General features: G+C 35.0%; 1 protein-coding gene across 1 annotated transcript; it reads right to left on the minus strand.

The window, feature by feature from the left end:
- Positions 1-853: 853 nt before the first annotated feature.
- LOC125998814 (E3 ubiquitin-protein ligase SIAH1A-like) lies at positions 854-1690 on the minus strand. Its single transcript, XM_049766877.1, has one exon. It carries the CDS (start codon positions 1688-1690, stop codon positions 854-856), a length of 837 nt encoding a protein of 278 aa, XP_049622834.1.
- Between the last annotated feature and the right edge of the window lie 11425 nt (positions 1691-13115).

Raw genomic sequence — 13115 nt, forward strand, 5'->3', positions numbered from 1 at the left:
AAATCTAAAAATACTCAAGCACTGGGTATTGTGGGAATGAATGAGGCAGACTGATGTGAAACACAGAGTAGTGAAAGGCCTCAGGAATTTTGGTGGCAATTAATGTATATTAACATTGTTCAGTGAAACCATAAAAGCTACCTTTACAGTAAGCATTTTGCCAAAATTACAATATAAAGTTAAAACGCAAAAGTTCAACATAAAGAAAACATACAGGAAAATAAAATTATTTTCACCATTATGTGTTTTTGGTCAAATGTGCTTTTATTGAGAATTATAAAAGAGAAAAAAGTTTTTCACAAATTGTCTTTTTTATAAACTGTTTGTTTTAATTACAAATACTGAGTAAAATGATGACTTATTTTTAGAACAATAATGAAAAACAAATATCAAACTTTATGGAACACATATCTTGACAAAATAGCTACGTTTAAAATTTTCTGATAAACTTGTTAATAGGAAAATGCGTTAAAACCATGCGTACAAACTTTGCCATAATAATAAAGATATGAATAAATCACTAATTTACAAAATATAATAGTATTAGTCAAATTCTGAAATATACAACGTGAAGTCAATATTAGTGGAAAACAATAAACATTTTCAAAATCACAAAAATACTGTAGTGGCACTATATATTCATTCACAAAGATGAAAAACAATGGCCCATGGCCACTCAACCTACTTTATCAGTTCAAGGGGGATATGTGCACTCTCATACATGCACATGTGCATGGATGCCCTAGCACTCACACCTGTGCATATTCGCCCAGCACATGGAAAAACAAAAAATACAGTATTTCCAACAGTTCACTAACTTAATACCAAATCATTCAAAATTGTTTTCCAGTGTTTAACTGTTACGCTTGGAAATAGTCACATTAATTGCTAAATTGCCACTATCCGAAAAAATGTCTGAAATGGTGGTATCAAAGACAAAGCAGTCACCACTCAAAATGGCTTCTGTAACTCCTTCATAAATAGATTTAGGGGTCGCTTCCCAAGTTAATCGTCGCTTAGGACAACTTAGGTCAAGGCGATAAAGAAACTTTTCTGCATCATTTATGGATGCTATCATCTGTACAATGGCAAAAAATTGCTGGTGACCATGATATATTTCCCGTTTCTGCAAAATTAATATGAAATGAAAGCCAAAACAAGACTGCACCATTATCCAGTCAATATTACCAGGAAGATTAGTATCTGTAGCCAGGAAAATTATATCCTCTCCCTGTAGGGTTATAATAGACTCATGGTCCTGTGTCAGATGGGGAACAATTAAATCCATTAAGCCCTGCCATTTACATGAAGTTCCAGGGCATGGGCAAGGAAAACATCTAAACTTACAAATATCCTCATGTTTAAGTTTCTCTGGGTATGGCAGGCATAGCACACACCCAGTTGAGGCATTTTTACAAGGAAAAAATACTGCATTGGCCACTTTTTCCATAGCCAAATTGCGAATGGATCTCAATGAGCCTCTACAACTTGGGCAGCATGTGAGTTTTGGGCGGCAGTGGATACAAACAAGATGGCCACGATGACACTGATAAATGGGGGGTAACACATATTCATAGCAAACAGGGCACTCAAAAATACTCACCAACTCCCTGTTTAACTCAGCTGTGTCCAACTGAGTGGGCACACTCTGGTTTGTTCCATTAGATGCTGAAGATGAAGGCTGACTCATTTTCAACACACCTTTCAATCTGATAATAACAGTATCTCTCTGTACACTGCTGGGAGGTACTGTATAAACTGGTAATCACCTGCTGGTAGTTCTCAAAGCAGCGAAGGGTTTACAATCAGAAGCAGCTTGGGAATTTTCTGTCGCTTTTCTTGGTGTAGTTCTGTTTAATGTCTTCTCTAGAAAAGTCAAAAAGGTGTTTATTTTTAAAGATACCAAAATAAAACATTAAACTTCTAAAATCAACTATGTAACCATAAAATTAATGCCAAAATTCTCAGCCTCAACTTTTGAAACAAAACAAAACCAGAAAATCTTCAACAATGACTCTGCATGTAATAGGAGTTATTAAATAATAGATACTATACTCAAACTACAATAATCAAACTTTACAATGTGCCTATAAAGCAGGTAGACTGGAAAGGTGGGGAGGGGACCTCGGGGCACTGGTGGAAGGAATATAACCCTGGTGGTGAACTGATGTTAGAATACTGTATGCCTGAAACTATACTACAACTTCGTAAATCATGTTTCAATAAAAAATAAAACATACTAAAATAAATTTATAGAAATAATATATAGATAAAATACTGAAATAATTGAAGCACAAAACAACCTATACCCGATATAAAGAGATAAATTTTCATCTTATATGGAAAATAAACACCACATTACTTTGAGAAGAATGTACTAAGAAGAATGCAATAATGTACTATATCTTTACCTTTTCCTCAATACCCATATGCTCAGAATCATCAAAGAATGATGAAAGACTGGCTTCTGTATATTAATAATCTTAATTCTCTGGAGTTCCTGGTGTATGTATTCTGAAAACCAGCTATTATAGTGTTTACTGTTTACAAAACAACTAATTCACAAATGGATACTGACATTTCAGTTTCTATTTTGTTTTGTTTTGAGGCCACGCCTGGTGGCACTTATGGTTTTACTCCTGGATCTGCACTCAGAAATTACTCCTGGCAGGCTCAGGGGACCATATGGGATGCCGGAAACTGAACCTGGGTCTGTGCCAAGTGGGCCGTGTGCAAGGCAAATGCCCTACTGCTGTGCTATCTCTCCTTCCCCCGACATTTAAATTTTTAAGTAATATTTCTAATCTCTCTACCACTTACCATAATAAAATACTTCTGTTGTTCTGCAAAAATCTCCCAAAGTTATTTCAATGCTGCATCAATCTCAGATATCATGCCCAAAACACCTATAGGATATTATTACATACATAATATCCAGCTATTCCACTCCTAGGGATATCCCTAGGAACACAAGAATACAATACAAAAACCCCTTCCTCACACCTATATTTATTGCAGCACTATTCACAATAGCCAGGCTCTGGAAACAACCAAGATGCCCTTCAACAGATGAATGGCTAAAGAAACTGTGGTACATATACACAATGGAATATTATGCAGCCGTCAGGAGAGATGAAGTCATGAAATTTTCCTATACATGGATGTACATGGAGTCTATCATGCTGAGTGAAATAAGTCAGAGGGAGAGAGAGACGCAGAATAGTCTCACTCATCTATGGGTTTTAAGAAAAATAGAAGTCATTTTTGCAACAATCCTTAGAGACAATGAGAGGAGGTCTGGAACTTCCACCTCACTTCATCAAGCTCACCACAAAGAGCGGTGAGTGCAGTTCTAGAAATTATACTGAATACTACCATAATCATGTGAATGAATGAGGGAATGGAAAGCCTGTCTAGAGTACAGGTGGGGGTGGGGTGGGATGGAGGGAGATTTGGGACATTGGTGGTGGGAATGTTGCACTGGTGAAAGGGGGTGTTTTTTACATGACTGAAACCTAATCACAATCATATTTGTAATAAAGATGTTTTTTTGTTTTGTTTTGTTTTTTGTTGTTGTTGTTGTTGTTTTTGTTTTTGGGCCACACCCGTTGACGCTCAGGGGTTACTCCTGGCTATGCGCTCAGAAGTTGCTCCTGGCTTGGGGGACCATATGGGACACCGGGGGATCGAACCGCAGTCCGTCCAAGGCTAGCGCAGGCAAGGCAGGCACCTTACCTCTTGCGCCACCGCCCGGCCCCAATAAAGATGTTTAAATAAAGAAAAAATATCCATCACTGAGAAATTTTGGGTACTGAGTACATTTCTTTTTAAAAAGCCATTATGAATTACATGAAGTAGTTAGTTGCTCGATTCAAACTTTATTTTTGTTCTGATGTAATTTTATTTATACTTTCAAAGTATTCCCATACATTGGAAAATAATATCTTAAATATTTCTTTCTGTGTTCAATGACTGCAAGGTACATAGATAATTCTAGGTCCATTTTTGTATAATCCAGTTGCCCTGGTGTAAAAGATCTATAATTAATAAAATAATCCCCTGTGTAAAAGAGGAACTACACTCTACAGTTGATCACTGGGGATGATGGTAGAACACGATATCAGAAATTATACAGAAAGATATATCTCTCTTTACGTAGAATTTTTCAGTATATTTAATGAAGTATTAAGCATAATATTATTTGACAGTGAATTCATATAATGGGTCACTTCAAATAAAAGTTTAACTATTCACTATTTTCTTTCATTATTTTATTTATAGATGATAGATTGTATGATGTAGTAAGGGACTAAAATATTTTTAATAAAATTACAAAGACCAATAATTACTAACTTATTAAATTTGTAGAAGGAAAAAACAACTCTGAGAGGCAGTATTTATAGTGGTATACATGAATTTGAAGATTTTATGGGCAAATCCTAGGTGGGTTCCAAAGCAGTAAGCTAATGCCATGGCTTCATCTGGTCCATCCTACACTGAGTTTGAAATGAAGAATATATGGGGGAAAAGTTGCATGAAAGTCACCGAAGTGCAACTATGATGAAGGTGTATAAAATAGATAACTTGCTCTATAGAATAACATTACTGGTACTTTCTCTGTCATCAAGACACTCAAGTCAAAGCAGAAAAATAAACCTTAAAGCAACACTAAGAACAGTGGCAGTGAGGCCAGTAGGAAATTTTCTCCTACATAAGGATAACTTTGCCAAATCTGGTTGAATAGTACTTTCTTCCTCATACAGAAATTAATTCTAACAGACAACTGGAGTTTGAAGTAAGCATGAACACCAGAAATGTCAGATTCTTACTCCAGATCCTCATTTATCAGAAAAAGGACTCCATCTCAGGTCATGAACAAGAGGAAATCTCACCGCTGACTGAAATGAACATCCAGGGGTCCTCAAACTTTTTAAACAGGGGGCCAGATCACTGTCCCTCAGACCATTGGAAGGTCTGACTATAGTAAAAACAAAACTTATGAACGAATTCTTATGCACACTGCATACATCTTATTTTGCAATGAAGAAACGAAACAGATACAAATACAATATGTGGCCCACGGGCTATAGTTTGAGGACCACTGAAGCTGTCACACCCAAGTCACACTTGTAGCTATATCTGAAAAATAACTGAGCAATTGACTTGTGTCACTTAGATAATCAACCTAACACTCAAAAACTTCCTGCCTAAAGAGATCTAGTTCAAAATGTTATGAAGAATCTCAAAGAACAGTCCCAGTACAAGTAAATAAGGCTTAATTTATCATAAACAAATTTAAAACTACATTTATATTAATATTTAAATGTATTTTTCTAAAAATAGGTAGAGGTGTGTTTGATTTTTGGAAGTGGCTTTCAATCAGAGAGCTTAATATTCTGAGTCCCACCAGAGATTCTCTGTCCACCATCCAGTTCAAAGCAAAGAGCAGAGTAGACAATACTGCTCTAGACATCTTGACATTCCTCTCAGCCTTCATAGTCATACCCAGAGGCACTTGACGCCTCCAGGTCTGCACTCAGTGATGCAATTGGGGCTGTATGGTGCCAGGAATCAAACCTGGTTTTTGAGAAAGGATATGCCTTAACTCCTGCACATAGCACTATAATAATATACTTGAAATTTGGCAGTACAGATACTACCAAGAGTAAGTAAGATGCTTGCCTTTCATATGGCCAATCTGGGTTTGATCCCTGGCACACCATATGGTACCCTGAGTCCCCGAGAATGATCCTTAAGGACAAAACCAAGAGTGATGCTTCAGCACAGTCTGATATGGCCCCCAAACAAAATAACAAATATATTTGAAACTATAAATATATATTAACTTTTCTTCATAAACCAATTTTCATTATCTGAACACTACCAGGTATGGCCCCCAACAAGTGTTCAATAGCAAGTGAACAACCTATTATCCTATAAAGATTATAGGGGTATTAAACAACAGACACACTGAAAGCATGGAAGGAACTTTAGGGGATTGAAGGAATATAAGAAATAAAAGTTTGAAAAGTTCTGTCATACACCATGGACTTAAAAAAAAGCTACAAATGTGCCCAGAACACAAAGCAAGCTCAGAAAACTACTCCAGCATAAAGCCAATCAACAAAATCTGAAAAGTATTTCATTTTTTGATCTGAGTATTTATGAAAAAATCAACTACCTAAAATTTATTCAAGTAAAAAATAACTAATTTAAAAGCTATATAAAAATGGGCACATGATTTGAAAGTATATTTTTCTTTAAAATATAGATATATGTATACATATATATTATTTCACATCCAAGCAACTTTCGTTGGTTTTTGGGCCACATCTATATGTGCTCAATGTTTACACCTGGCTCTGTGCTCATAGATCCCTCCTGCTATGACTTAGGGAGACCATCTGGGTTACCAAAGACCAAATCCATGTCAGTTGTGTGCAAGAAAGTTGCTGCACAACTGATATACTTTTTAATGGGAAATTATATTTGTAAAGAATATGGAGACACTAAAATTCTTATCCATTGCTTCTAAAAGTGAAAACCGTGCAAAGATTGGGGAAAACTGATAGTTCTTCAAAAATATAAATTTTGAATAATAATCTGACTCAACAATTGACTCCAAAATAATTTAAAAGGTATTTCAATAAATATTTCTGTACAAAACTATAATAGTCTTAGTTATAATCAGAAGATGGAATTATTTAACAAGTCTATTAGTTAAATGGGTAAAATGTAGCATATTCATACAACAAAATTTAGTCATACGTTAGGAATAAGTAATGTTAAATACAACAGAATTGGTGGTTTTGAAAACTATTATGCTAGAATCAGAGCAATAGAACAGGGATAAGATATCTGGTTTGATCCCTGATTCTGTTAATTTCAACCTAGTTCAGTCCCCAGCACCAGATATGGTGTAAAAATACCATCAGGAGTGACCCCCTGAAGTAAGCCAGGAGAAGGCCCTAAATCCCACGGAGTTTTGGCCAACCCAGCAAATAACTATGCTAACTAGATACACATAAAGGTTACATAGTGTATATAACTTTATATGAAATATACAGAACAGGTAAATCCATAAATATAGAAAGCATTAAATTTACTGTTAAAAGAAAAGTGGGAAGATAGTGGCACATCATATTTAATGTTATGATAATAAATGGCAAAGCTTTAACCTAAGCTTATCTTTTATATGTATCAATCGACCCCTATATAAGTAACTCACTTTTAAGCCACTCATCCTCCCTGTTACAGTGCTTCCCTCTGATTAACAGTTATTTATAAAATCTTGTTTGTAAAATGTTTAACCAGGCAATCAATAGAAAATACTATTTGGTTTCTTGTTCCCTAGCTTGATGGAAGGAATTAAAAAAAAAAACACCATTGTTACTGATTAATGAAGCCAAGTCATAAAAGAAACCCAGCCCTCCCAAGGGTCATATTCAACAACATTTAGAGAGTAAAGGCAATAACCTGATTCATCTATTCCAACACTAGAATCACCAGGTGATCACTTCATATTTAAGCACAAGTAATATTTTTTTCTAAAAAAAAATCTGAATTTTTATTTATATTTATTTTTGGGTTTGGGGCCTCATAGGTGACTCCTGACCCTGCACTCGGAAATCACTCCTGGCAGGCTTGGAGATCATATGGGATGCTGGGGATTGAACACAGGTCTGTCCTAGATCAGCCACGTGCAAAGCAAACATCCTACTACTGTGCTTTTGCTCCGGCCCTGTATCAGTCTTACTACAGTTCATATGTTCAGTATTATTGAGCATCCATTATATCCTACTTATGAATCATGTCTGTGTTAGATGCTAACAGATCTTCTACCTTTTGCCTACCTATTGAAGTAATGTTCACAGTAGCTACTATGTATTACTGTTTTATACTTACAATTCCAGAACTTTAAGTGTATGAAGTCTATGTTGACACTTGCCGCTGTTTTCTTATTCTGTGTAATAAAATAGAAGTTAAATTAAGACATCTGTTTAAATTCACTAAGAATCAAACTTTAAAAAATATACAACATGTGGATTTATATGTTGGATTATCCTCCCAAACCACCACTGAATTCCAGGGATTATATATTATAAAATACAATCTTCTTAAACTTGAACAGAAAATATTTTAGGTATGAAATTTCAACATATCTCTATCAGTTGTACAGAATATTTATTCCATAAATTTTGAGCATGATATACTATAAAATAATTTTACATAAGTAATGTTTAAGTCAAAACAGAGCTTAACATATATATTTATATATGTAATGGAAAAATGTTCAGAAAGCTTCATATGGTCATAGAAGTTTGAAACTGCTCCCTATTCTACTTCAACATTTTCAATTCCATATTATTTTAAAATCTTTCTAAGACTCACTACATTTCATTACAGAACTAATCATTGGTTCTTAAAGTTAAAAGATTACTTTATAAATACCTTTAAAATAGACAAGAAACAAATGCCAGCAGGAAATAAAATTTATATAGAAAAGTTTTTTATATTTGATAGAGGATACTCTGTACATTACTAAGTAAATCACTGATATGATTCTACCTTCTGTATTCAGAAATTGCTATTACTTACATATGCATAGCATACTAAAATATATCAAAAATAAATTTCACTTGAAATACATTTCATTTAAAATAGTTCTCAGTGGCTTTAAAGGAGATAAAGTATATTATATTTGTATTTGTGTACTGGCACCTGTGGGAAAATTAGAGCAGAAATAAATAAAAGGGATGATAATACAAATTATCAACAGAGAACAATATTTTTCTTTGTTTACTAAATAAATTCTTTAATTGAATCACCATTAGATACACTTACAAACTTGTATGAGTTTCAGTCATACAATGTCTAAAACAATCCCTTTACTAGTGCATATTACTCTCCATCAGAGGCCCCAGTTTCCTTCCCACATCCCAGCCCCTACACTCCAACCTTCCTGCTTCTTTTGCAGAGATTTTTCTTTCTCTCTTCTTTTTCCCCTTTGAGACACTTCCTTTTTTTCTTTTATTACTTTTAAAATAATTTATTTAAGAACCATGATTACAAACATGTTTATAATTGGGTTTCAGCCGTAAAATGCACACCCCTCTTCACCAAAGCAAATTTCCCGCCACCAATGTCTCCCATTTCTTTTCTCCCCATCCTCCGCCTGTCTTTGAGACAGGCATTCTATTTCTTTCTCTATCATTGTCATGGTAGTTGTTAGTGTAGTTATTTCTCTAACTGGTAAGCTTCCGGCCCTTATATCTATTGTCTCTGAGAATTATTACAATACTGTTTTTATTTTTCTTAAGTCCTACAGATGAGTGAGACTCTTCTGTGTCTAACTCTCTCCCTCTGACTTATTTTACTCAAGATAATAGTCTCCATATCCATCCATGTATAGGCAAATTTCATGACTTCATTTTTCTGAAAGCTGCACAGTATTCCGTTGTGTAGTTGTACCAAAGTTTCTTTACCACTCATCTGTTGTCATATATTGGGTTGTTCCCAGATTTTGGCTACTGTAAATAACACTGCAATGAACATAGGAGTGCAGAGGGCATTATTGTATTGTGTTTTTGTGATCCTGGTGTATATCCCTAGAAGTGGTATTGATGGATCATATGGGAGCTCAATATCCAGTTTTTCTTTTTAGGATTATCCATACTGTTTTCCAGAAAGGCTAGACTAGATGGCATTCCCACCAGCAGTGAATGAGAGTTCCTTTCTCCCCACATCCATGCCAGCAGCGGTTGTCCTTGTCCTTGTTTTTTTTTTTTTTTTTTTTTTGTGATATGTGCCAGTCTCTGTGACATGAGATATCTCACTGTTGTTTTGATTTGCATCTTCCTAATGATTAGTGATGTGGAGCATTTTTTCATGTGCCTTTCGGACATCTGTGGCATGAGATGATATCTCATTGCTGTTTTGATTTGCATATCCATGATTTATAGTGACGTGGAACATTTTTTCATATCCTTTTGGCATGTGGTCTCCAGCTCTGGGAATTTTTCCAAAATTATGTTGTCACTGTTGATTCTTCATTAGGGTTGCCTTTCTGTCTTTCTGGGACTCTAATGGTTTGTAGGTTATTCTTCTTGAATTCATCCCAGAGTTCTCTTGACTGCTTTTCATTTATTTTGAGATTTGTCTCCATCTTCTGCTGTTGTCTAAAGGTTTCCTGCATCTCATCCTAAAGCTCGCTGGTTTTCCCCCTTCCCACTCCTTTGCTGTTGAAGCCTTCCAGCTACTTTTTCATTTCACCTACCAAATTTGTTAGTTTTGTATTTTCTATTTGTGATATTTTTTTATTTCTTATCTCATATCTTCCTCTTGTGTTTTATTGTATGTCCATTCCATTGTCTCTTTGACCTCTTTAAACATCCTGAACATGTCCTCTCTAAAGTCCTTACCAGATAGATCATATAACTGGTTATTACTGGTTGGGTCATCAGGGTTACCATCTTCATTCACTAAGCATTATGAGTTCTACATTGCTTTCCCATTGTGACTTTTGTTCTTAGGAGATGCTTTTGGTGTGTTGTTTTGTGGATAGGTGAGTAGAAGTAGAATGTCAAAATATCTTTTCTGTGGAATAAGATTAAGTAAACACATGCATAGCTGTAGTCAAGTATTTTTAGAGTACTTGACAAAACAGCAAAATAGCATTGATTCTGACTATATCTTCCTAACTTGGAAATTTGGGACAGGGAGCAGGCCTTCTAAGGCCTAGCTGGGCCTGGCTGGGTTTTGGGTGGCCAAGCCAAGCTGGCACACATTGAGGTGGTAGGTGGATCCCAATCTGGGTGTGCTAGTGGTGGAGGAAGCAGCAGCAATGATGCAGCTGGCTCAGCTGAAGATATTCTGCAACCTTCAATATACTTGGTTACAGTAGTTCTATCTCAAATGCAATCTATGTAATTTATAAGTATTGTTTACTTGTTGTATTTTTAAATTTTGTTTGGTTGGGGGCCAACTACTGTGATACTCATAGTCTACCACTGGCTCTATCCTCTGGGTTCATTCCCATTGGTGTTCATGGAAAGAAATGGCTTCAGTGCTTAAAACAAAGTCTCTGTGTGCAAAGCATGCTCTCATCCATTGAACTACTTCTTGGCCCACTGTTATGCTTTATAAATTGTTGGCTCTTTTTCACCATACTTGAAAATGTCAATTACATAACAACTGATATTTACAAATTTAAAATAGATAAAAAAATAATAGGGAGTTCAAAGTGTACTGCTGTATATTGGGTAAAAGTTATAGAATTTAGGACCAGAAGGTTTGCTGTGAATTATATCAAAATCCTGAAAGCAGGCATTATGCAAGAGATCAGGGTCTGATAAGCCTGAAATACCTACTGTGCCCACCCATTCTCCTTCATAATTCCTTTTGTCAATATAGCATGTTGCTCCATTTTAATCATTCCAGGTTTAGGCAATAATGCCATATCCTGCTTACCTTACATAACTGGGTCTTTGCATTTTGAAATTAACACTGACTGCCTTGCTCCTTGAGCAAGTGAAGACTACTAGGTCCTATAGGAAGACTTCCTGAATTCGGACCAATATTTTTTTTTTATTTTATGAAGACAAAGATTCAAAGAAAGAGGACAAGGTGAAGTTAAAGTGAGAAGACAATCACCCATAAACAGAATTCTCAAAAGAAATCCACTTGCTTATATCTGTGGGGGAAAAAAACTATTACAAGCAACCTTGTAACCAAGTGCTTACTAAATAAAGTAATTTTTTAAATTATTATTAAAAAAAGAAATCCACTTGCTGATATCTTAATTTTGAATTTTCCGCCAAAATAATTTTATCCTTCTGTTTGGGTGAGCTGTTGATGAGATCCAGCATATAGTAAAAAGTAAATCTGCATTTTGTTTCATAAGTATGCAGATATTATGTGTTTATAGATCATAAGCTAAAAGATACTTTACATTTTTCATCAAATCAAAAATTTGCAAAACACTGATTTAAATTTTTTTCAAAGCTTCATATTTTCTGTCCATGGTATGAAAATAAAAATAACTGTCCATAATATGCATATATCATAGGAAGAGAAGTTATACCCATCTTACGTATGTTTTAAAATAACCTGGGTAAAATATTTTTAAATGACAAAATCCAAATAACACTCTTAGTTTTAGCTGAAGTTTAATTTTTTTCTTTAATATTTATTTAAGTACCATGATTACAAAAATGTTTGTAGTTGGGTTTCAGTCATAAAAAACACCCCTCTTCTTTTGCCATATAGAAATTTTTTTTAGTTTAGTTTGATGTTGTCCTATTTGTTCAGTTTTGATTCTGTAGCCTTTGCCACTGGTATATCATTGAAGACACCTTTATTGGAGCATTCTGCCTATGTTTTCCTCAATTATTTATAGATTCGGGCCTGATGTCAAGGTCTTTGATTCACTTTGTGTTGCTATGGGTAAGGAGTGATATATGGATACAACTCTAATTCCTTATACATAGTATTCAATTGCACCAACACCATTCTTTGAAGCACTGTTGTATTCAGTTTGCTAAGATTTTGTTGAGATATTTTGTGTGAGTGTTCATCAGGGAGATTGTTCTGTAATTTTCTATGTCTGTAATATCCCTGTGAGCTTTGGTATCAGCTTAATGTTCATAGAAGGTATTAGAGAAGGTTCAGTTTCTTTGATATTTTGGAAGAGCTTAAGAATCAATGGCAGAAAATCTTTTCTGAATGTTTGGTAAACTTACTACCATTATTATACATATAGTATTGGAAGTTCTTGCTATAGCATTTAGGCAAGAAAGAGATAATATGGGCATTCAAATTGATAAAAAAAAAGCAATTAAACTATCACTATTTGCATATTACATGTTACTATCTGTTGAAAACCCTAAAGAATCCACAAAAAACTCCTAGAAACAGTATACATAATAAAGTTAGAATACAAAATCAGACTAAACTATGCCTGCCCAGTGGGGCCCGACTGTGAAACACTGTGAGTGCTACCTGTGTATGTCTGTCTACTGTCCACTTGCGTGAACCTCTCGGGAGTGGGCCGAAAAGAGGCTCCAGAAAACTCGCTCTCCCAGAGGCCATTTCCAGGACGTAACTCCAGAACATAA

Source organism: Suncus etruscus, chromosome X, assembly GCF_024139225.1.
Source record: "Suncus etruscus isolate mSunEtr1 chromosome X, mSunEtr1.pri.cur, whole genome shotgun sequence".
In the NCBI taxonomy this organism is placed as follows: domain Eukaryota; kingdom Metazoa; phylum Chordata; class Mammalia; order Eulipotyphla; family Soricidae; genus Suncus; species Suncus etruscus.

Excerpts from the sequence above, each read along its gene's own strand:
- LOC125998814 (XM_049766877.1), bottom strand. The coding sequence starts at position 1,690 with ATGAGTCAGCCTTCATCTTCAGCATCTAATGGAACAAACCAGAGTGTG.